Source organism: Melospiza georgiana, chromosome 9 (assembly GCF_028018845.1).
Source record: "Melospiza georgiana isolate bMelGeo1 chromosome 9, bMelGeo1.pri, whole genome shotgun sequence".
Lineage (NCBI taxonomy): Eukaryota > Metazoa > Chordata > Aves > Passeriformes > Passerellidae > Melospiza > Melospiza georgiana.
The window spans coordinates 13875707-13902527 of record NC_080438.1 but is presented as its reverse complement, the minus strand read 5'-3'; the positions used below and the strand labels follow the sequence as shown (position 1 = coordinate 13902527).

The following is a 26821-nucleotide window of genomic DNA, read 5'->3' as shown; positions in this document are numbered from 1 at the left end:
ATTCAATAGCCTGTTTGGAACTAACTGATGTACTCTGAGCTCTCTGTGGTTCACAAAAAGAAAACCCAATACTGTTTTTAGTATGCACTGACACCCTCTGTTCCAAGATTGCTAGTGAGGCTAAAGATTAAACTCCTTAATTGTGAACTATTTGCTAATGCTCCAAAAGCAGTGACGGCTCCTCACCACATTTGAAACATTAAAAAATATATAATGGAGCTATTTATAAAGCCACTGCCATGGTATTTTAAATGTATATATTTTGCTGAGGACCGTTCAAAGCTATAAAGAATATCAATGTATCTTTAAGACAGTTGCAGTGGGTCGATGCCACAGTGCAACAGTGATATTTACTGACTTGGGGAATGGCTTTAAAGCAATGTGAAAACTAGTGAAGAGTAAGACCAACTGCAAAAATTCTGATTCCTATCCAACCCCCAGGTCTCTACAGCAAAATGACTACCAAAAAAGATGCCTCGACAGTTCTGGTTTCTCCCAGCTGCCAAATGGCTGATACATTATTACTTTCCACACTTCAAAATGAAATGAGACATTCTGTTGCTATCATGCATATATTTTCAGTTAAGATTTTTGTTTTAGATATATTCTTCCTCAAAAAATAGGACATTTTTGGAGGAACAATGACCATAATTTGATCTAATTCATGGAGTACTTCTTTCTGATTTCAGAAGATACAGCAGGATTTTTTAAAAGGGTGTACACACTCTCTAACCAGACAGAAATTGCATTTGATTACTAAAACTACAATGCCATAAATGTAGCACCTACGGAGAAACTTTTTCAAATATCTCTAGAATACCATAATATCTCAAAATTAAAATGTAAAATCCTTGCAATGAAATGACATCAAATACATTTCACAAGACAATTGTCGCATACATTCAGCGAGAGTTATTAGCTGGCACGCGAAGACTTGGAATAATTTCCCTGGCACTTCCATCCAACTGTAAGCTTGACGCATTACCTTGGAAGAATGCCACGTTTCCCGCTGTGCTAAACTTACTGAAACAAATAGGAAAGCAGCATTGCTGTGTTACATCCCTGCTTTACTATTGTGTAATTGGACCACACTACAGTAACAGCACTTTATATTACAAACATCGAGTTACCATTATCAACTTGTGGCTTCGTACTCCCAGCACAAAAGCAATGAATTCTTGTTTTACATCAAGAATTAAATGAGTATGATAGAAGAGAAAATATTAAGAGAAGTTGCATTTCAAGGCTCTGTTTTCAGTTTTAATTTTAAAACAAAATAAATTTTATGTGTTATAACATTGTTATACTAGGAGGAGAAAGAACAGTTAACAAAGCCAATAGCAAAAAGATTACCTGTAATTTGGAAAGGTCTGAGTCAATTCTTCATTCACCCAATGTACCCAAAAAAAATAAAGGAATAAAAATTGATATAGAAGCAGGGACTTAGTTTTACACTTACTGAAACAGATCTATTTCAACTAAGAAAAAGGGGAAAAGATTCATTCTGTATAGTCCCTGCTCATTAAATGCCTTCCTGTAGTATAAAAGGAAAATCAGGGATTTCATCTGCAGTTGGGTGAAGAGTGGGTCTCTCTCCTCTGAAATGATAACCAGCCTTTCCCTATGATTCTGCTCACAGAAAGATTTGTGCCCAGAATGGCTACATCTCTAATAGTAGAAGACCCCTGAGAATGACTGTGTCTATGAGCAGTGTGGCCCAGAAGCAGAGGGTTTCTATAACAAAACAGCTGGCATTAAACCCGACATAAATAATCCTTCCTGTAAAGTGCTTATTTCAGCTTACTTCTAACCTAGTCCTGTAGGCCTGAGCAAGTGTGTTCCTGAAGCCTCCCTGTGCCAGCCCCCTGTGCCAGCCTTGGCAGGGACAGCACGGGAGCTCTCACCTGCCTGGGGCAGCAGCGCATCCCCGCCCGGCACGCACTGCCCTGCCCCGCAGCCCTCGCACAGCTGGCACCGGTGTCTGGAGGTGACACCGAGAGCACCTGACAGGCAGGCTGTGACTGAACATGGGACTCACGCAGAGCCTTTTGTGCTCCTCTAGGTACCCAGAGGGAAGCCGTGCCACATGCTGTTCAGCGTGCAGCTGCACCTCAGCACAGGCTGAAAGATGCACTCAAGAAACATCTCCTGTTCAGGCTACTGCAGCCACACGGCCAGCGGTTCTCAGCCATGCTGCCACAGCTCTCTTCAGTGGAACACACTCAGTGCAGCCACAACCTCTTCTAAATATATAACCATTCCTGGTAAAGTATTTTTAAACAGCTCTGTATGGTTCTTTAATTACAAGAACAATTCCCAGCCCAATTAAATATTTAATCTGAGAAGCCACAAGGGAATACCCTTCAGGACAGAAGAGGGTTAACAGCACCAGCAGTTGCCATGCAAGCGAATTCGCAATGGGAAGACTGACGGGTGGATACTGTGAGGCACAGCCCAACATGTAACAGCCAGGCATGAGCCAAGCAAGGCACTGTAGCTCCCTGGAAACAGAAACTGTTCTGCACGTGCTCAAGTGCACCTTCTCTTCATTAGAAAAACACAGATAAGCAAGAAGAGGTACTAGGAAAACCACTTTTTGCTCAATCAGGAAGATACATCAGGTAGGACAAAGAGGAAAAATTATTTTATAAATATATTTCTTTTTCTATTTTAAAACACTCTTCAAATAGTGTTTTCTCAGATATCAATTTAAAAATATTTTTCTTCATTTGTCATACTAACGATTACAAAGGAAATGCTTGTTTAATACCAATTAATGACCAAAAATGTGGAAAAATCTTCAATAGGCAAAATAGCAGTAAGAAAAGTATTTGGGGCATTGATCAGTACCATTAAACAGTGCTATTTGATAGTAGTAATAAAAGTAATAGTCTTTATAAATATAGCAGCTGTAATAATTTTATTGAATTAAAAAAGTTCTATATATAGTAATACTAATCCCTAATTTTTAATGTGGCAATAGTAGAAATATTTAATACTATTAAAAATAGGACTTTAAAAAATAGCCATACTATTTTAAAATAACTTGTTTTAAAAGATTATTGTGTTGTAATGGCTTCAGATTATAAATCAAGTCTTTTTAAGTATTCTGATGGAAATCACATTATAATTCTTTCCATTACATTCCGTTCCATACACAGATCAACTATTAAAATTCATTTGAATTGGTGCAATTCTATGGTGATATTTAGAACAGGTCAGGATTTATTTTATAGAAGAGACCTTTTTTTTTTTCTTCCTGGGGACAAAAGAAACCCAACAAAACAACCACCAAACCACAAATCACCTTAATTTTTGGTATTGGATCAAACCAGAACTAATGCCGAACAACCTAAATACACTAAATGCATACAAATTGAAGCCTTCTGCAAATGCCTGTTCCACAAAGAACCTTGTCACTGCCAATACTCTGTGCACCTTACAAAGCACACCCTAGATAAGCAGTCCTGGGCATTCAAGATGGCAGGAGGCGTCACTCCAGAATAGTTTGTTCCTTTATTCTCGGCCACAACTCCTATGTTTGTCTCACTCTGCAAGCAGCTTCTCTGTACAAATTGTTGCCTGAGATCCTAACCTTCCTCAGTCCCAGAAATGCCTCGAGATTTAGTAGCCTTGTCTTGGGCACTAGCAGGGAAAGCCTCTGGGTGGTGTCCTGAAAAACATGAAGTGGTCTAGGGCTTAAATGGCTGCCCATCAACTTTTCAACAGCAAGCTGCAATGAAACAGATTCCTATGTAAAGTATCTTTGTTCTGAAGAACTAAGGATGGGAAACGGTTTCTGTTAAATTTCGTATCCACTTAGTCAAATGTATGGTACTGATTCCAGTGTTTCTTAACAAGTCCAGTACACTTTACAGTCTTACTTTCAATAAACAGGTTGATTCTATTAGAACATTAAATTTAGATAATCTTTTCTTCTTTTCCCAAACAGCCTCAAGTAAATAAACAGGATTTAAATTCAGAAGTCTACAGGGCAAGGACAGATTAATTTTGATGGAAGGTAAATATCTTAAGGCACAGCTGGACCCACAGTTTAATCTCTGAAACACCCTCACCCCAACATACAAAACATTTCTAGGAAAATGGATGTTTGCTCTTACATTCAAAAACCGCAACAGCCGGTATAATATAGAACTGGAACTTTTGAGAGGCAGCAAAAAAGGTAAGTAGCAGTAGTTAATAACAGTCATTATAACGAAGGGGTTCTAAACACATGTCATGGTTTAACCCCAGCTAGAAACTAAGCCTCACCAAGCCACTCATTCACACTCTCCTGATGCGAATTGGAACAGTAAAAGTGAAACCTCATGGGATGAGACAAAATCAGTTGAGTAGGTAAAGCAAAAGCTGCATATGCAAGCAAAGCAAAACCAGGAACACATTCACTATGTTACACTGGCAGTCTAGCGTCTTGGGAAGAGACAAAAGACCATAACTCTGAATGTCTACCCCACCCCTCTTTCCATACACCTCCATACCTGTCTGGGATATCCCTTGGGTCAGCTGGGGTCAGCTGTCCTGGCTGCGTCCCCTCCCAGCCTCCTTGCTGGGGAGTAGGGTGAGGAACAGGAAAGGCCCTGACTGTGCAAGTGCTGCTCAGCAATAGCTGAAACATCCCTGTGTTATCAACGCTGCTTTCAGCACAAACCCAAAACACAGCCCCCCCAGAGCAGCTGCTGTGAAGAAAGCTAACTGTATCCCACCCAAATCAGCACACCACCACAATCAGAAAAGATAATGATTACCTGGCAACAATCAACATACAATGGAAGGATACACTACCTAATAATGCAATTTTCAATGAAGATTGTATTTTTTCCTCAAACCCTTAGCTTTGCTTTGTATCCTGAACTCCAAAGAGAATGTACTCAAAGACATCCATTGCAACAGAAAGTCCAAGAACAACACAAAGGAGGAAAAAAGATTACACATTTTCAGGCTTTTGAGAACTACAGTAAATGTCTGAAAAGAAATAAGTGCAGATATACGTAAAACAGCATTTGTAAAGACAGACTGGTTTCTGACTGTAGACAAAACTGTAGGAAATGGCCTTTGTTAAATACATGTGGAATGTGGTACTCTCAGTAGACTGGCTACAGATTAAACGAATGATTTCTAAATAAAACATGAGCTTCAACATCTTCCACTAAAACACCTGACTTCTTAGCCAAAGCTGCAACACACCCACCTTCTGTATACATCCCTAACTTTCATGATGGTTTAAAATGGTAAAATGCAACCTTCTACCTAAACCATCCACAGCCCTGCAACACAAAATCAAGCATCAATAGTCTACAAAAAGCCACGGCTCATAGCAAAACCACCAGAAATTTTTCTTCACTCATATCTATACTTTTTTTTTTTTTTTTTACATTTATATTTCATGAACCAAAACCTTTTTTGAAGTGTATAGGCTGGTAGTCCATATTTCATACATCATCTCTCGGGCAATTCAGAACACATTTTCCTGAATGCTAATGGTAGCAAAGAAGACATTTCAAAAATATTTTCAAACTTGGCATTTTACAAAACAACAAAGAGGGAACCCATGGAGTGAACTCCAAATTCCGTGGTGTAATTTTCCACTCTGCACGAGTGGCTGTTAGTCACTGAAAGGTACGATGCTGCACCCTCTGCACGCCACCTTTGGAGTCTTTGTGGTAAACCATCTGTCACAGTGGTTTTCAAAATCTCTTTCACCACCAACATCAGAAAACATCTCCTGCAGGTTGTTAAAAACCAAATTTTGACTATTATCCAATTCTTTTCTTTAAATCATAAAACTAAATGGTTCAAAACCAAAACTAGGCTCTCCTCAGTGGAAGTGTCACAAAGTCGGTAGTTTTTTTCCTCTCCCCTCTGAAATATTTCTTGGGAATACTACACACAAATACAGAAACATTGTATTTACCATACTCAGAACAGACCCAAAGCATATTTTGGTCACGGTAATACATATAAAAGAGCATGTGAGAAACATACAAGATTTTCTCAAAAATGTTCATGTAAGATGCTTCCTAAAGCACATTTCAGTATATCAACAAAAGTAGCAATTATAATGCAGTTTTCAAACCTGTAAATATTATTTATTTTGCTGTTTTGCTCACAATGTTTTTGTTCTACATGTACAAGTTATATACACTACATGGCATAATTCAAACCTCTGATGTAAAGTAACTGCAAATCTACATTGCCAACTGGAATAGCAAAAAAAATCAATATCCTTTCATATTTGCCATTCAGAAACATAATCAGTGAAAGTTGTATTTGTCAGTTTATCCTGGCTAGGTGACTAAAGGAACATTCAAAGGAAAACAATCCAAATTATCTTAATCTCCTCCTCTGTAATATCTAAATAAATCAGCCTATCACTGGACCAAAAAAAAATATAACTCATAAATTAAAAATAAGAAATTAAATACAATACTTTGAACAAGGGATGTGAAACAATCAGCTGACAAACTTGGAAATTCTTTTCAGTTTTAAAATTTCTGGGGAAAGTATTATGAAACTGATATTCAATAGAACAGTATCACAATCATGCTCAAAACAAGGTACTTTATAATTGTCTTGATTTATACTTGAAAAATATACATAAGGCAATGTAGTTACATTCTTTAGTGCCAAAGTTAAGCATTATCACTAGTTCCACAAAATTTTCAGTAAGTGACACCTGAAAAATGGTCTTAACGCATATCAGAACCTTCTTTTTAGTTGCAAAATGAAATATGAAGTTCTTTAACTTTCCACAGAAATGACAAAGACAATGCAAGTTATAATAATTATCACAAAAATAATTACATTAATGTCATGGGTTCCTGTATATGCTTGGTGTTACAGCTCTGCAGCACCTGTCTATAGACCGAAATTATTCCATCATGGCCAGATCTGAGCAATTCATCCAAGGCTCTCAAAGGGTGGCTAGTGAGTGACTCAGAAGTTAGTAAGCCAACAAAGAGCATGGTAAAATTGCATGGGCACAGTTTAACAGTGCCTTGTTAATGCCACTAAACAGCTTCTCGCACAGAAGCAGCTTGGTTAGTCGTAGCTATCCATATCCAGGGCAGCCTTGCAGTGCGAAGGCATATGGCTAATGCTTCGTCAGTGCGAGTGATGTTGGCAATCTGTTTGATCTGTAATGTAAACTAAGAATGATAGTGAAGTTCTGATTCAAAATGGCACTCAAAATTATAGCCACATCGATTTTTATAATGGAAGTACTATTAAAAGTTCTCAAGTGCTTTAACATTCTGCATTCATTTCTATGCAACACCAAACACAACTAGAAACACTTCCATTTTGCAGCATCTCATCTCCATATGTTATTAATAATATGGTAAATTTATAAAATTGTGAAGATGCATATATAGAAAACAAGTTCCAAGAGGACCAAGTTAGACATTCCCTCAACTCCACAGTTTTATGGGATTTTTTCTTTTCACTTTGAGAACACCTCTGCAGCTAATTTTTTTAGGGAGTATCTCTAAGCCAAATGCCGTCTAAATAAGGGTCTAAATCAATAATACAATCAGTGGCTTACCTAATTAATATGTCCTCTGTGGCAGAGGGTGTTTGTTTCTTGGTGCTGAGATAGATATATCAGAGGAACACGAGCTGGTCACCCAAGATGCAAAGTGTTGTTGCCGTTTGGAAGCAGCACAACATTTTTGTTAAGTTCATAAGAACCAGTCACTTGCTTTTCTCCAAAAAGCATGCCCTAAGCAGCATTCAAGTGATTGCACTGGAGATAATGTAAATATAGAAGAAGGTAGAAGAGAAACTTGGACTTACTCCCTAAATCCCAAATAAACACGCTAACACAAGGCTAGTTGCTATTTTCATAGCATCATTAAGTTTGGAAAACATCCCTGAGATCATTGATACCAATGATCTTTGACCAAACACCACCTTGGCCACTAAACCACAGCACTAAGTGCCACATCCAGCTGTTTCTTAAACATTTCCAGGATGGTGACTCTACCACCTCCCTGAGCAGCCTGCTCCAATGTTTTACAACTCTTTCAGTGAAAAAATTCCTCCTGATGTCCAGCCTGAACCCTCCCTGGCACAGCTTGAGGCCATGCCCTCTTGCCCTATCTCTGTTTGCATAGGAGAAGATGCCAACCCCCATCCTGCTAAACCCTCCTTGTGGGCAGTTGTAGAGAATGGTAAATTCTGCCCCGAGCCTCCTCCTTCTCCAGACCAAACTCCAGCTCCCTCAGGTAACTATGTGTTTTGTAGTTTGCACTACAGACCTGTTTTGTTTACATATTTAAATTTCCAGCTTTTACTATGCAAACTAATGAATACTTGTGAAACCTTGGAACTCCTTACACTGCAATTTTCTTGGGTTTTGCCCAGTCATAGAAACTATTTGTCAAATACATCTGAGAGTCTAGACCATATTAAAAGCAGCCTGATTATTACTAACCCCAGCTTGCACAGTTGTCAAGACAACAGTGAATATCATCATTAACAGAAACTGTTTCTAGCAAACTGGAAATCACAGTTGAAGCTTCGCTCCCTTGTTCATATTATCTGAAACCATATGCAAATATATGAATGCACAAGAAAATTCTAAATGAATTTGGTATCTTTTATACTGATTTAAACAGATAAGCAAACTTTCCCATTTCAAAGTACAAATAAATATGTTTCAATTTTCCTTTAATAACGAGAAGGCTACACAAAAATACTCAGCTTTAATTTTGACTTGCAAAGCTTTCACACATACTCAGTGTTCACAAGACAGACCATCTCCATATCCACCTACGAGTAGGACCCATTTACGTATTAACACCTCTCCAGCCTTGCTGATTGCTCACTGCCTTAACCCACCATGGTGGCTCCCCAACTCCGCTGGTAAGTAAGCAACTGCAACACTACATTCGGAAAAAGTTTGCTTTGAAATGCTATGGATTCATTTGTCTGACACCAGGATCATGAAATGTACACGAGACATGGGTCTAGAACACATAGTAACATATATACAGCATTCAAAAGCAATCTAACACCTGCTGAGTGGTGACACTCCAAAATGTTGGGCTGCTGTTGACAGGCTGGAGGAACAAGCCTGCAGAAACCACATTAAAAAACATACAAGCAAAAACCAAAAAACAAACAAACCAACCAACCCACCATGAAATTCTACCCCTGGGGAGGAACATCCCCAGGCACCAGTTCAGGCTGCAAACAACCAGCTGGAAATCAGCTTTGCAGGAAAGGCCCTGGGCGTCCTGAAGGACAAGACAAACCATGAGACAGTCCTTGCAGCAAAGGCCAGCAGTCCTGTAGGTTGAGTGTGGAGAGTCTTCTCTGCTGCCCAGTACTGGCGAGACAGATCTGGAGTGCTGTGTCCTGTGCTGGTCCCCCAGGCCAAGGCAAAGGGGGATGCACAGGAGGGAGCCCAGCAAAGGGGCACTGAGGTGATTGAGGGGCTGGAGTGTCTGTCATATGAGGAGAGGCTGACAGACTTGGGGACAGGCAGCCCAGAGCAGAAAAGGCTCAGGGGGGAACCTTACCAAACGTACAAATACCTGATGGGAGGAAACAGAGACAACAGAGACAGATTGTTTTGAACGGTCCCCAGCAAAAGGGCAAGAAACAACAGGCACAAGCTGAAGTGGAATTCTGTTTAAAAAAGAAACAAAAAACAAACGGGGAGGGGGGGGGAAGGGTGTTGGCAGCTTTTTTTGTTTCAGTTTTGCTGTTGTTTAATGTGAGGATGTTTGACTAGACAGTCTGTGAAACATCCATCCTGGAAGATGCAGAAAGAACTTTGTTGGACACAGCCCTAAGCAACCTGCTCTGCTTGACCCTGCTCTGAGCTGGAAAGACAGTCCAGATCAATAATCTCCAAAGCAGAGCATGCACAAGACAAACCATGTCAATGTGGGAAGAAAATATTTTCTGTGCAATTAAAATTTTTTTTTAATTAAGTAGTCTTTATGTCATCTTTATCAGTCTTTTTTTTTTTTTTAATTTCCATTCTGAGGTGTGTTCTATAAGATTCAAAATATTAGTATAGTGGCAATACATGTACAAACACACAAATATGAGGGATGCATGCTCAAAAATATTTTGCTGATATGCAATCAAAAAAATGCAGAGACTGCATGTTTAGATCATTGTCAACCTCCCAATTTCATCAATTCTGATTCTCTCTCTTGATGACAACAATGAATGCCTGTACACAGAATGAACAAATTCAGCAAGAAAAAGAATCCAGCCCACTGATGTCTGCTGCTTTTTGAAATTAGTACTTTTTAAACCCAGTACCTCACTAAACCTTATCTCAGTAATTTATTAATATCTAATTTGATATTAATAACTGAGTTTGGATTCCTGCCACACTTCTCGCTAAAGTTACCTTATAATTTGAGAAAGCAGGGTTATCATTATTGTTCGCCTAATTTAAAGACTCCTCAAGGCTACTCTACCCTAGTTTCCCTAGAAATGCCTACCGTAGCAGTCCACATTCTGGTTTCACCACCTATGAAAAGATTCCCAGTGTCAGCACCCAGCTACACCACTTCCTGCTCCTCAAATAGTTATCTCCTTGTAGCAGAAAAAACAGTCTAAAAGCTCCTTTAAAATTCTAGATGAATCTTTACTGATGATTTGGATCCAGATTTTTCCCACTAATTATTTGTTAAAAACAAATCGAGCTTTGTTTAACGAAATAACAGTGCTCTTATGCAACCTGACATTATAGGTATATAGCTATATTTTTCTGACAAGTTACTACACAAAATACCCAATTAATTTATCATATACATATTCAAGGTAAGCAAGCAATAGTCTGTCCATTTATAAACTCCAATTCAAAAAACTAATGGATTTTTATTGTTTATTTCAGCTTTGCAGCTGCATTAAAATATAGTAATAAATAAAACATTTTGAGTACATTAACAAAATAAGCAAAACATTAAATGAATTGAATGCTTTATGGATTTTATGTGCGATCACAAGTAAATCAAATTCTTAGAATACCACTCCTTATATACTGAATAATGGCAAACTACTATCAGCTCATTATCTCATTCAAAATCTAGAATAAGTGTAAAGTAGAAGTAGAAAAAGTTCGTAGGCTTTGTGATAAATTTTCAAAGCCCTTTAGAAAGTTTATTTTGCATACATCTATATACATGAACAAGAAAGATAATTTTCATGTAGTCCTCAATTTGAATACTGAAGAGCTGGAAACAGAACAAGATCCTTCTTGGATATTAGTATTTGTTTATGCAGAGCATAGTGATACTCATAGACTAGAAGTGTACTGAAACCCATATTAAATTGGCCATTTTTCTCAAAGATGAAGTTAAAGTGGAAGGTCTCATTCCAAACAGGAGCATTGGGAAAAAGTGTTCATTGTCTTTCTCATCTGGCAGACCAGTAGCACCACTCTGGGAAATCAGAGTGAATTCGGGCAGACTGCCCACTCAACTTAAGGCTCATCTGAGATCCACATATATCCACTTAGCTATCCAGCTAGGATTTTTTTGTTGCTGTTGCTTTCATTCCCACATTATTTTAGTGCTTTTGTGCAATGTGCAACCCTCTCCAGAAGCTTCCCTCACCCAAAGGAGGCAGGTACCTCATAATACTGAGGTCAGCAAATCTATGTCCTCCCATGCCTGGTCCAATGCCCACTCCTGTCATGGAATGGAAAAGTGAACTTGAATCTAGAAAAATGTACCATTTGAATTACACACATACAGACAATCTTGGGATCCAAAAAGAAAAATGCAGCCACTCAGTAAATGAGGTGACTATACAGCAGAAAGAACTGTACAAGCTAAAACAACAAGTATCTTTCACACACCTTTAGAAAAATATGTACACCTACATGCAGCTAAATTAACATTTTCCATCTTTCATGTGGCACTCAAGTATGTTATAAAAACATACAATAGTATAAATTTAGTAAGTCAGGTATTTTCTTTATCTCAAAATAAAAAAGCAACTAAGGAAACAACCAACCATACAATACTGACTGCAATTAAGAGAATTCCAGCACTGCACAATATCTGTCACTCTTCACAATCAATAACTATTTCTCAGAATGGCTTGTACACTCACAGAAATAGCCAGGATACAAATTTATGAGATAGTAAAGCGTTTTGCACAGCAAAGAATCACAAGAATCTTCTAAACAGGCTTTGTAACAGAAACATGACCTTTGAAATGCCAAAGCTCCCCTTGCTATTCAATGTTGATCATGGAAGAGCTGTCAGCTCCCAAGTTTTTTAAATATTATCCCTGCTGAGTCATGCATTGCAAAACGTCACAAACCTGAACACTGTTACAGGACAGCAACAACCTGAAATCCAATTTGTTGGAAATATTAAAGGCAGCTTCATTTGCCAAAAATTCCCCAAATCTTTACTTTAAATCACTTTCCATTTTTTGACATTAGATGCAAGAGTTACGTATACAGATGACCAATCACATTGGAGAAAACCCTAAACATATGAAGTAACACAAGCATAAAGCAAAAATCACTATTAGAAAGGTCAATGCCATTATTTTTACAGTTATTTGCAGCACTGGTAGTTGAAATGTTCAGAATACTTGTAGGTAAGAACACCTTTTCAAACAGTCAGTGCACATGAGACGAGCATCATGAACGTAATTCATGCAAATCAAGTCATTCACACACATCCATAAATTTAAATATATAACGGACACAGTCAAAGCAAATATGTGTATTTATTTCATCAAGTGGATTCTTAGGGGGATTGTTGTTGTTTTTACTTTTTACTGCACTGGTTCAAGTGTAAGATGTTACTCTGAGATGAGGCAAATGAGATGAAGCACTACGTTTGCATCATTACATTTTACTATCCAATTTCAAAACCTTTAAAAGTGAAGCTTATATAATTTTCTGATTCACACATAACACTATAAATAACATCTTCCTGATTATTCAGTGAGTTACTTTGGAAAACCTGTCTTCAATTCCACCACCTTTCTGCATAGTAATCACTCCCTTTTCCAGGCACTGTATCTGGCAGGACTTTGGAGTCCTGTACCCAAATACTCTCCAGTGCAAGTAAGGATGGCAGAAAATTCATCTTCTGACTAATTTTAAACTCCTCTAATAAATATTAAGTGCAAAAATGTGATATTAAACAAAATATACATCTCTACAACACATAAAGGACCTGACAGATTCTTACATTCCATTACCAAAACCAAAATCACCTAATTTTGGTGATAAAATCAGAGTACACAGGAACTACATACATAAAAATCAAATTCAATTTAAAGCAGATACAGGTTTGTTCAGACACCATTGTACAATTGCTTTAACACTTACAGAATTTAGATGAACAATATTTTCATTCACTCACAGTTTAGTATAAATATAAAGCAAGGCACCCCTTAAGCATTTTAAATAACAAATTAAACATTTACATTTTTTACTGTGCAGTCAGGCTTAACATTTATGCAGCTTCAAAACCAAAGTACAGCCTCAAGGGAAGCCTCTCCACTGACAAATTAATACCTTAGAGAATAGAGCTGAATGGTGGCAATGAACTCATTTGTTCCCCCAATAATGAAGAATGACTCTTTCTTTACCACATCTGTGACTGTTGCTATGGTGACCCAGACTTACCTCATTGCTTCTCGAAGTGCTCCTCGCTCACTAAGAGTCGTGTGCTTGATGTCATCAAAATTATTTTCCAGTTTCTCACAGTTCTGCAACAAATGGACATTTCCATGTAAGGCTCTTAAACAGTTCATTGTACATATATTGACAGTATTCAGCATCATGCAAACAAAACTGATTTATACTATGTTACCTCAAATTATGCATTCTGTCTTAATTACATGGGAGTCATTAAAAAGACATTGAGAACTCAGAACTAAAGTAAACATGAATCTTATTATATGGTTGTCATGGAAATCATCTTATAAATTTTCCATAATGAAATTTATAGAATTTTTACTTTTTCTTCTTTATTTTTTTTCATTTATCTCTGTGTGAGGCTACAATGCTACTATAGCACACAAACAGGAGAACAAAACCTAAATGAGCATTTTTTATTATTATTATTATTATTATAAAATTTATAAATTACATCCCAATAAAACAGGCAGGATTGCTGGAAAAAAACCAGTCATATTTAATTCCTACTTAATTTTTAAAACATAACAGAAATTGAAATGCTTAATTGTTTACAGACACCTCAACCACAATGTTTCTTCCAGATTAGAGATAACCAATATTTATAAAAGTAATATGAAACCCACAATTTTGTCACAATAAATGAAGTAAAACTTTGATATATTCTGTAAATTATTACTAAATGTGTGACTGGTTCCATTACTTCAGAGCACTGATGCTTTTCTTCTGCTGCCAGAAAGACAGTAAAATTGATTCAGAAGATGCTGGGAAGTGCAGTAATTTGTGTCTCTACAAAGTGAGTCTGAAATGCCAGTGAACAAGAATTCTCTAATCATCTGCACCTTCCATAGGATTTTTATATTCTCTTGAGGCTTCATCAATACAGGAGGCTTTTAGGTTACCCCTGTTCTACACAACAACTTTCTCCAATACCAAAAGTTACCTCAGGGAGGCATAATTTTGCCATATGGGTTTAAAAGAAACAAGTTGCAAGCAGACCAGCTCCTTTTGCTAACAAACTTCAAAGGCAGGATTGCCAGGCTCTATTTGTAGCCATAATTTTAAAGAAATTATGGGCGCTATTATTTGGTCATATTGCTTTCATAGTATTTAATAAGTGACTTCATCTTTAAGACCACATCTTAAAACTAGTTATAATAAATACAATAGGAGTTATCTATTGTTTTTTTCTTATTTGCATTGATTTCCTTATTTTTATAATTACATTCAATCTGAGGCTACAAAAGCATTACTGAAAAGGAAATTATTAGATTCTTATAAATGACCTAGCAATGTATTTTATCTTGCCCAATTAACATTTAAACTATCATTATTTTTAGATAAGATTACAGATCTTTTAATACAAAGTTTTAAAGCTTCAACAATACATTTCTGAGCAGAAAAATAACAGAGCTACACATATTTGACATATTTTGACATCTTTTTTCTCCTTCGTAAAAACTACGCATGTCACAGTAAGTCTCGTCCCACAGTTAAAGCGATCTGTTAATTTGTTTGTTTATGTTACAATCAGTTGTCCTTTGCATAGCAAAATGATACTTGCAGAGTCAAAGGGATTGCAAAAGAAATATGGAAGCTGTACAATGAAGTATTCCATTAATCAGATCAGCATGCACTGACCTTCAGCTCCAAGCACATACAGGCAGGCTAGTCATTTAAAATATATAAAAGAAATCCAAATCAACAATACGAATTAATGAAGGATTTTCACTTCATCAATACTAAGATGCAAGTATCTGTGCAAGCAAAATTAAACCTCCCATCCTCCAGGGAAATAGAAGCCAGAGGAAATGTAATTTGGAATACTGCTCCAAGATCCATTGTTCACTAGCACCTCACTACAGATTCAAAAAATCTGAGGAGAACACAATTCATTCTTGTGAACTTACTTCTACCATTTCTGAGAATTGTTTCTGGAGAGTATTTTTCTCAGCTACTTTCAGCCAAATAGCTCTCATGCAAGGTACAATAGTTGGAGAGCAAACTGTAGAGTCATTAGAAGAAAATGAGCTAAAAAAGCTCAGAAGCAGACTGAGAAGGAGCCAGAAGCAAACTCATGAAGGAGAATGATCTCACAGGACCATGCCATAAGTTACTGCATTTGTCCTGACTAGGAGAGTAAGCAACTGCTGATCATACCCACTGCTTTTCCACTCATGCAAGCATGCTTGATCATCGCAGAGGAAGGAGGAAAGGGTGTCTGAAATACCAAATATAAGCATAACTACAGGTGCATAGAGGACACTTCACATGTCTGAGTGTCAGCTCACATGCAGTACTGTAGATAATCTGAAAGGGTATCAGTTTCTGAGAAAGGCTTGAAATGAAATTGTAAGCATGAGAATACTCAGAAGAATGTCTGGAAAATGAGGAAACTTCAGTAGACCATGACCAGGGTGAGTTTTACATTCTGAAGTATTAAATCACTAGCAAAAACTGAGTTCATTCTATTATCCATGCTACCAGACAATTCATATGTATAAGCACATTGCATAGGACAGTGTATTTTGGCCCATAATACATCAGAATACATTTAAGTCTAATGAGCAATTCAAGTCCAAGGTGTTTCATTTAGAGCAACAGCTAAAGTAAAAAAATCAAAATGCAAGCAATGAAAAAAATTGCTTTTGGTGGCTCACTGCCAAGTGATTTTTTGTGGGAATAGATACAGTCTAGAAGTTTTAACTCTCTGATTCAATAATTATATAGCAGTCTATATGTTATCGCCGTTGGCAGATCTGTAGTTCTGCACGATACTAAATTAAATATCACCCTTGAGAAGTTTGGGAGGAAGAATAAGTACAGAGTTGCAATTAGGGACATGGTCATCATAAGTCAAAACGCCATTACATAGAAAAAAGCCACATAAGTCTAAATACTACTTCTTATAGGATTCTACGATAAATACTTGGAATTCTTTTAGTGAAAAAGCAAGAGCAGGAAGTAAGTATTTCTATTTTATCTATAAATAAATGGCTTATTTATCATATGAGATCTCAAGCTTCATGACAGCTAGTTAAAAATGGAGATGTGGACTGGATATTCACAACTATCTGTGGCATGACACACAGCAGACTGGTAAAATGTATAACCAGAAATGAGAAAGATGAATAATGAGTGTATTAAGATGAGGAAGAAGGAAGATTAATGAACAAGTTGAAAAGCTTTTCCTCTCATAACCACAAAAATATGACTTTTCCCTGCTACAATTTATTTCTGTTAATAAAATAAACTGCAAGCTTTAGGAGCAAAGACTATGTGTTCACAATTCTGTATTTTCAGATATTTTAAGTGACAAGTCCAAAGTACTCTGACACTGGTTGAAGAAACCATCTAGCTCAAGCAACACAAATAAAGAAACTCTCAAGGTTTTAAATAAAAACCTGGGATATTCTGGCAAAAGTGAAATCAAACTCTTTAAAACGCATTTCTTAACATTGATCAGCTTAGCTTTCTTACCTATGTTTTTGTCTTGGATGAAAAAGCCCTCTTTGTTGACCTTATTGGAAAAGGAATTCTTCATTTGAGTCAAATGAAGAACCTAGCAGAAGTATCTCAGAAACCAACAGACTAGCACAGCAGTCTGCTGCCTGGTGTCACCACTGAGGATGTCCCTAAATGACAAAAGCACTGCTGCCTCTGCTCAGAAGTAAGAGTCAGTCTTGGAGGACCATAACTCAAACTTGCCCATTCTGTGATACAGTAGGGCTAAATATGACCCCACTCCCATTGAAATCAACCATAAATCTTCCAAGTACCGAAACAAGAGTGGAATCACAATAAGCCATATCCTGCTACTTTAAATCTATCCTGAAGTACTTCACAGAAGACTTTCAAAATTACAGATAATTTCTCTACACACATTTTGAGACAGTCAAGAAATAAAAAACTTCTGTACTCACAACAGTGTAAGACCTATTCTAAGGCAGCCTGCATCACTGAGGTTGAGTAGATCTCTTATCCTTGCTGATACATCACCAAATCAAAAGTCCTACTTGAAATACCATCTCTCTTCTATGAAAGAGGTTTTCAAGGTTAGTAGTATGAGTGTTGAATTCTCAGAATTCATTGCTTCTGCATAGGTTTTAGGAAATTTTCTTAGAAATCTTGAGTAAATCTCACACTTCTAATGTCAAATTTCCTGAGTATTAAACATAAGGAATGTACAGCAATTGAAAGACAGAACAGCTCTTACCTATTCAGTTCAAATTTGCTATTAGTACTAATGCTAAAACAAATTCATTTTTCCCATTTTCTTCTTTATAACTCATGAGAAAGGTTCCTAGAGTATGTTGTGTCAATTTCCTACTGTTTATGCAGACAAATCTAATTTATTTAGCATATTTGTACCTAAATTTCTGAGCCCTTAAAATGAGAACTTGGTCCAAATTCTGAAGGATTTACTAACTCACTCTGATATTTCAACTCATTATGTTTAAGGAGGTAGGTTCTAACAAGAGATTACCAAAACTGTTGAGGACCTACAAAATCTACCTAGATCTGAGAAAAATTCAGCAGGAAGATTTCCAAAAATTGGTCCAAAAAGTCCTTAAAACTTCAAATTCTACACATGCTACAAGGGTGACCACATCAGCTAGCTCTTTTGAAAATGCTGGCCATACTATAGAAGGGACCTCGTTTAACAAAATAGTTACAAAAAAGCTGATTACTTTAGGGGACTGTGTAAAAAAATGTAGAACACTGATTTTCACTTATTGATAGATCTGAAGTGTTAACACAAATATTACTTATTACAGAAATGTGAATTATTTCATCAGCAGAAAACTTCAGAAATAACGAACTTGTGGTTTATAAACCTAAAGCTACACTATAATAGTAATCCAAACTGTAATATATTGCTGCAAGGATAATTATTAAGGGAAAACACAGCTGACATTTTCTGATTTATGCACACAATCAGAGATGGAGTCCAAGGACTGTGACATAATTATCTTCATGCTAACAATTTTTGTAAATCTCTTGACAGAATTTTAGCTAATTTTAAAATGCCTTCTGAAGATTAGCACTTAAAACTGTTGGGGAAAATAGCACAATTTATTAGCAAGGGTATAATTGTAAACCTTCCAAATACTCATTGTGAATATCATTTAGACAGTAACTCCTGCTTTAGCAGCTGGTATATAAGACTCCAGTTTATGGAATCTTGAAACAACAGAGAGAGTAGAATCTAATTAAACAGGATTACATGCCAAAGAAAAATATTAAAAACAGACTAATAGTCAGTTGTTATGAATTTGAAATAGCACATCTTCTTTTGATGTGAACTGTGCTTTATTTCAATGAAACCTAAATATCCTTAGCAGACTCCTCTCTTGATTTGGAACAGACTGTCTTTCGACACTGAAACAACACAAAAAGCTAAATGATTCCATTGATCTTCTCTCAATGACTTAAGCTCCCATCTGCTATAGGGTAAAATGACTTACATATATTGCATTTATTCTAATGTTATTCAAGAGCCAATAGCTGTATTCCATACAGGAAGCCTCCTGAAACCGCCTTCATACTAAGCAACTTAACAAAACTGATACCATTTGCCAGAAGGCCTTACCTTAAGAACAATCTTAAAAACTAAACACATAAAAAGGACAGTTTGATCCTATTTGTAACATATTATCATCTTTGCAATGTCTGCTTTCTAAATTCCTTCCTCCTAGTTGCTGTGACTCATTCTCACAGAGTTCTTTTTCCGAAAGGGGGAAAGAGCAGCTTTAAACTGCTAACTGACCAGTTGTTCACAGAGGAAAAACAGATCTTTTTTAAAAAAAAATTTAAATACATACATATTCCTAATATCAGCAGAGAGTATATTGAGCCCTCAGGTATTTACATAACATTTGACTGCATGCCATTCATAATACATGAACATTTGTTATAACATTTTTTTCATTACATGATACAGCCACATTGTCCAGACAAGCTCTTAGAAAAGTATAGATATTAGTAAATCCAAAAAAGCAGAATTCCAAGAGAAAACTAGCCTAAGTGTTAGTAATCAAATAAGAATCAATAGAAAAATCATTTCATAGAATTGTGGGAGGCTTTAATCAATGCCTTATTAGCATAACCATGTTAATTTTCTCAGGATTTTTTTAGCAGTATATTAATTTAAGGCACTAAAAATAGCACACATGCAAACTCAAGAACAAGTACAACATTTTCTCCACAAACAGGAGATATATTGCTAATACAGAATCGATATCAGGAAATACTGATGCATGTGCTGTTTTCTGAAACTGCAAGCGTGGAATTTTGGTAACAATTATTACAGGAATACTACAGTTAAAGCAAGTATAAATTCTTAAATGAAAGCAGACAATTTTGGATTTTTTTAACTTTTCCCAGTTCAAAATATGACACATTTAATCCTCAAAGACAGGTAATCACATAGAAGCTAATTACTTGTTAAACATAGTTAACACTCTAGTTTGCAATTTTACTGGTGCTGTGAAAGATGTTCAGTGCAGAGATGGCATTCTGCTAACTTCCTTTTCATGCTGTTTCACGCAGAAATTTCAAGTGGCAAATTTATCACAGACTTCATGCTCACATAAGGGTATGGTATCTTGCTTGAATACAACCTGCTGTTGTCAGAGCAGATGCAGACACCACGTGTTTTGGCAATGGATAATACATCAGATAGTAGTGATACACGGAGGGTGAGAAAAAACATTCTGAAAGGACCAAGCATTCAGCACAAAAAATAGTAGACCAAAGAGCTCAAAAGAATAAAGAACTACAAAAGATATGCAAGAAACTAGAGGCACAGCTGGAAATAATAATGGAGCAGAGAACACAGGTGATGCCACTAACTAGATAGGACAATTTATAATGCTCCTTTCTCCTGTGACTCAGCTTTAAAAGACAGGAAAAAAAATGTTCAGGGAGGAAAAAAAAAAGAAAACCTTTGCCTCCCACATTTCTCTTTCTCTTTGCAAAACAAATGTTAACTTAATCAGCAGATGAATGAGAAGACTTGGCAACAAACTACTGGTCCCCCTGCATTTGAAGGGACAGTTGCAAGACTGCTTCCCTTTATGGGACAGGGTTCTGTAGCAGGGAACAATACACATCATGAATATCAAAAGCTTCATCTAAATACTGTTTCTTTTTTAATATGTGGTTGTAGTCTTGCTTTTTCTTCTTGGAGAGCCTGGTATTCTCAACATGAATTTACAATTTAATTTTTTAAGAGCACTAAGTTTAAATAAAGAGACACAGACTCGTCACAGAATTTCTAAATATACTATTTCTACTTGATAGTAAAAATATAACTAATGACTAAGAAAAAAAAATATCCCAAATGCTATACTTCTTTCCCCTCCTATTACTTTCACATACCTCAACTCTGCTTGCTCTTCCCCTGGGATTCTTTACTCTGCTTAGGTAAATATTCCCTTGACTCTTTGAGATTAAATAAAATGAGACTATGCAGGTAAAGACCAGACTCATATTGAGAATTAACATTTACAGAGCTCATAACCTGGGAAAAAAGGAAGAATCTTTAAAATGTAGGTAGAACTGCACTCCTACAGAACAGATTATGTTCCTGACCTTCAACAAAGACTATAAGGAAAAACATACCCAAATGTCCTTGCTCTTTTAGAACCCAAACGATCAAGAATTTAAGGAATTAACCCCACATATTTGAGAGTACTAACTTAGAGGATAGCTCTTATTTTTCATGCATAGCTAAAGAATTATCAAATATGAAAAGTTTTTTAAAAATTAAATTTACAATTAAATGCTCAAACATCATCCTGTAACAGTATAGTCCTGCCTTATGTAGTGGAAAAAAAGCAAATTATATGTAACAAGCTTGCTTCCTCAGCCCAAGATGCCACCTCTCATCTCCTACATGGCACATTTTATTGTCCAACAGCAGTATTGTTCAGACAGGCCACAACAAAACATTTTCTTTCATTGTGCTGTTGCGTCAATATTTTAAAAAAGTAAATAAAATATTTCCCAAACAGTTCTGCAGAAGCTAATCTGTTTCAGCTATTTCTCATGGTTTCACATAAGATTCTTGCCAAAAATAACTGGGTTTGGGAGGGGTAGAGTTAATTTTCTTCACAGCAGCTGCTCTGGGGCTGTGTTTTGGGTTTGTGCTGAAAACAGTGTTGATAACACAGGGATGTTTTAGCAATTGCTGAGCAGCACTTACTCAGCATCAAGACCCCAAGCAAGGAGACTGGGAGTGCACAAGGATTTGGGAGGGGACACAGCCAGGACAGGTGACCCCAGCTGACCACAGGCATATCCCAGACCATATGGAGTCTTGCTCAGCACATAAACCTGGGTGAAGAAGAGGGGAGGTCCAGCGTGGTTACTGTCTGCAATATGGTTTAGTGGGCACGGCAGTATGTAGCCAAGGTTGGAGCTGATCATCTTGGAGGTCTTTTCCAACTTTAATGATTCTGTGATGGTGTTGGTCTTCTCATTATGTGCAATGGAGCCTGGCTTTCCTGGAGGTGGCTGAACACCTGCCTGTCACAGGAAGTACTGAATCAATTCCTTGCTTTGTTTGCATGCGCAGCTTTTGCTTTTTTGCTTTACCTACTAAACTGTCTATGTCTCAACCCAGAAGTTTTCTTGCTTTTACCCTTCTGATTATCTCCCCCATCGCACTGGGGGGTCAGTAAGTGGCTGTGGTGCTTAGTTGCCATCTGGGGTTAAACCACAACAGAGAGGTCATACCAAGGTCCTTGTCTCCTAATCTTACAGATCACATCTTAGATCATGAATTTCTACTGCCAGTTATAGAAACACATGCACCACCCCCTTCCACATACTACTTACTAAATTGTTTGCTCCTAATTCTCTCCAACAGCTAAAAGATTTCCATAAAATAGTGTTCAATATGAGTTTATAGAAGAGAAATTACAGCCTAGTTTTTTTTCTGAAGATATGTGATTTGTCAACTCATTTATCTTCTACTGGCATGTCTCCTGTCATCTACAGTTACTTCTGAATTAACATATGAGTTAACATATAGTTAAAAACATAAGAGCTGAGGTAACATTTTGTTGTATGTTTGCATTGGTGTCTATAGTTCACAAATGAACTTCATATATTATTATTTAATAATTATTTAATTATCTGTCTGGTAGAAGGAGTGGGAAAAATCCCATCCCCTGTCTGCTTGGCTTAGGAGAAGAAAACAGCAACATGTGAAATACTTCAGTGTTGTGACTGAAACAATTCCACAAAGAATATTATAAGATATCATCAGGTACCTGACCAGGTGAATTACCCAGAGAAGAGTATATACACTTATATTCCGGGTTATTGTGTTATCTAAAATTAGCATCAGTATCACATTGCTACTTAAGTAGCAAAGAAATATAGCAAAATATGAAATTGAGACTACATTTCCTCAGAGGAATAATTTAAAGTATTCAATTCAGTTGAGAAGTGCCTATCCAAGTCGAGGTACAAGAAAAAAGGCTGCAGACATTGAAACACAACCCTTGTATCAAGACCTTGGTGCATTTGTGTTACATGCTGGCATTGTGTTTCAGATTTTCCATCACTATCATAGCTTATGAAAACCTGAAGAATAAAAATATTGTTAATCAAATAATTGAACAATAATGTTTTAAAATTTCAAGTTCATTTACAAAGTATGGAAACCATATGCAAAAACAACCAACAAAATGTTACCTCAGCTCTTATGTTTTTAAGTTTGTTAACTCAGAAGTAACTGTAGGTGACAGGAGACATGCCAGGAGAAGATACATAAGTGGGTTGAGAAATCACATATCTTTGGAAAAACAAACCAGGCTGTAATTTCTCTTCTATTTCTATTTTCTTTGAGATTCAAATGACATGTGCTGAGATGTCCAGAAAAGCCAAGTATTTAAGCACATTTTATATTCACTGCCATCTAAAATAGCTAAATCAGCTATTCTGATTTAGAATTTTCTAAAATCTTCCTTCTGTTTTCAAAATACCATATATAAAAAAAAATCTGCAAAAACTACAATAATTACTTGCATCCCTTACTGTGCTGAGCAATGACAGGTATCTCAAACCCTGTTGCAAAAGATACAGCAAGACAGTGGCCTCAGTCTCTGTAATATACACAGAATTAAAAAAACGAACGGAAGTGCAAAATAAAAAAAGGAAAGCATGAATAAGAATGCAGAAAGATTCACAAAGTTGCTTAATATTAAACACAAGTACTTATTTTTAAATATCATGCATCAAGCCAAGTTAGTCAAAACAAAAGCTTACACTCACTGCTAAGAAGGCAGAAAATTAAGTCTTGGTGGGGACGGTGTAGGAAACAACCAACCAAGTAGGACAGTGTAAACACTTAAAGTGCTTTTTCACTCAAAAAAATTCAGAAAATCAGAGGTATGAGGCTATTACAATGGTTGCAGATCCTATGAAGTTGTCACCATCTGTTGTGCCATCTATTTACAGACACACAGGCATAATCAAAAATTAGGGAAAACTGCTCAAATAAGTGCAATCTTCTTTGAAGATACCATGCATGTTTAACAAGCTTTAGAAAATTCCAAAAGAAATTTTATAAAATAAGTGGTATTGATTTATTTTCCCTAAAAATTACATGGAAAATAACTTGCCTCTACACAGAAATGAACAGGGCTTATATGCAGCTACATCTTTCAGCAAGGCATTCAAACGAGCATTGAGAGAATGCTGCTGTAATGCTGCTTGTTTATTCACATGTAGCTTGAGAACAGCATCCAGGATAAATATATTGCCTCAGGTCTCAGTTCCATTTACTGTGTTAGAGAGAAAAGCACTAACTACTCAATACCTCACTATGGCACTATGCACTCTTCTGGTTCTGTATCTCATTTATTGTCATCTTTGTAAGGTTTTTACTTCTTTGGAAGCTTTCATATCTCAGTCTGAATAGTTTTCTTCTTCCAAAACCTTCTGGCCTGTCTTCAGACAGCTCAGGCTACTGTATTCTTCTTCTTGTCAGTATCTTGAAAATTGCTATGTTCAAGCTGAGGTGAACAATATGGACATGGCCCAAAGCACCAGCCAAGCACCTTCCCAGCAATTCCCAAGCAATCAAGGCCATACAGAGCCAGGATACACCAGAAGAGAACTGCAATGCAAGACTCCTAGATTTGAATTTGGCTTAGTACTGTTTGGAGGAGACTAATTCGAGTCCCACAAAACAGTGTTCAAGACATTTGGGCCAGGTAGCACAGCTCCTGAGCTAATTAAATGGGTCTCCCAGCCGGGCTGGCTCTGGCACAGAATTTTCCTCACATTGCTATGCTAGTCAAGCCTATAAATGGCTCCAACTATTGCAGATGAAGGCCTTTTAGTTCCCTGAACACTGCACAGGACAGACCTGCCCCTGCTTATCGTGTTTAACACGGAGAGTATGAACAACCCACTCCCTCTGTGCAACCATTGCTTGACCTAACACCCTTGGTATAATCACCCACATTTTTTCAATAAAATGCAATAACCTAGTTTTGAAAATGCTATTTCCAAACAGACAGATTGAATAATTTCTAAATAACACTGAAACTCTTACTTTAAATTATTTTTCCTCTCTGGGAAACATATTGGACTTATTAATCAGTCCCCAGCTCCTGAGTGTCACTGCTGCTATTGCATATGTGCAAACAGAGTAATAGGAATGAACAGGATGATGCAAATCAAAAAGAAGCAAAAATCATCATTCTTTTAACATCATTACCAAATTTCTCCCTTTTTTTCTTGAAGTCATTTTTATCTCTGATTTTTAATTTTATTCCTATGCAGCAAGCTCCCTGTTCCCCTTGTGCATAAACTGTTTGAGCTTTCAATTTTTAATTTTTCTTCAATAGTGCCCTGTCTTTTCTATTCTCTTTTTTTCATAATTTCGGGGTTTTTTTCTCTCCTGCTCTTATTTCCTCATGCTTGTTTACTTTTTCGCTCCAGTCCTTACTAATTATTTCATGTCTCTTGGTCGTTTAATTATGTGTCATGGCTTTTCCTTTCTTACACTTTTATATTGCATTCCTTTATTCCACTCCTGCAGCTCTCTGATTTCTATGTGCTTGCTTAACTATTACCCAAATGGCTCCAAGCAGGACACACTCAAACTGAAGAATAAATAAATTAAAAGAAAAATACTATCTGTGGCCATGCGGTGTTGCCTAGCAACGCCCTGTACCTCTCCACAGCTTTTCTAGAGCCCTGGTGGCAACAGAGCTTTTCAGACTTATTGCTACAAATATATGCAAGATCCTTCTCACATTGTTTGGCCATTCACTGAAAAATAAATGCAGAGGAAAACAAATGGAAAAGAAAAACTCCAGAGACAGCATCATTAACAGCACAAGAAATGGCCACCTACTCTGATGCACACTGCCCTCTTGTCTCTAATGGACTCTGCAAAACACGTGCAACTTGTATGTTATTGCTGTTCACCAATACTACTATTGTTATAATCTTTGAGAAACAGAATGTAAACAAGATTTCTTATGCAATTAAAATGTGTTAAATTCAACCAACTCTTATATAGTTACTGTGGAGGCAATAGTGGCTGAGATTCACTGGCCTCTTCTGAAAGCTTTACACTAAAAAATAAAAGCTTGCAGATTGTATAGAGTAGGAAAAAATGGTCCAAGCATGGTCAAAAATGAAGTGGAATTATAAGGAAAGTGAAGTTTGTCCCCAAAAATTATAGATTCAATACTAAAAGATTTTCAATATGCATTACTACTAATTACTTCAAATGTGACAGAAGTGAAAGTAAAGTAAATTCTCCCCCTAACACTTCTCTTTAAAATTCAAGTTTATGGGCTCAGTCTTCAAAAGTTAGATAGAAACGCTCATTAAGTCCACACTTCTCAAAGTATTGACGATTTAGCACAAGCTACACTGAGTTACAAAGATAATAAGCTAGCTTCACCAAAAGTCCTTTTTGTTTTGTTCCACAGCAGTGAAAGACTCCTTTCACCAACCACCTCTGAGAAAGAAAGTGGATAAAATGACACTTATGCAAGGGACTGAAACTTTAAGGATATTTGGAGTCTTAGAAGGGGAGTCAAAAACTAGAAATGCTAAAACAAAAGGTAGCTACATCATTTAGCTAAGGACAAACCTACAAAGAAGCCCCACAAAATGATGAAAATGTTA

At 36.7% G+C, this 26821-nt stretch overlaps 1 protein-coding gene across 2 annotated transcripts in view; it reads right to left on the bottom strand.

Moving 5' to 3' along the window:
• DPYD (dihydropyrimidine dehydrogenase) overlaps positions 1 to 26821 on the bottom strand; it is a 329513-nt gene that overhangs the window by 270903 nt on the left and 31789 nt on the right. For both annotated transcript variants that reach the window (XR_009114783.1, XM_058029810.1), the window contains exon 3: positions 13643 to 13725. Coding sequence is in view for 1 of the 2 variants with exons in the window: in XM_058029810.1 (XP_057885793.1) it covers positions 13643 to 13725 (83 nt within the window). In the remaining variant the exon portion in view is untranslated. The remainder of the gene's footprint in view (positions 1 to 13642; positions 13726 to 26821) is intronic.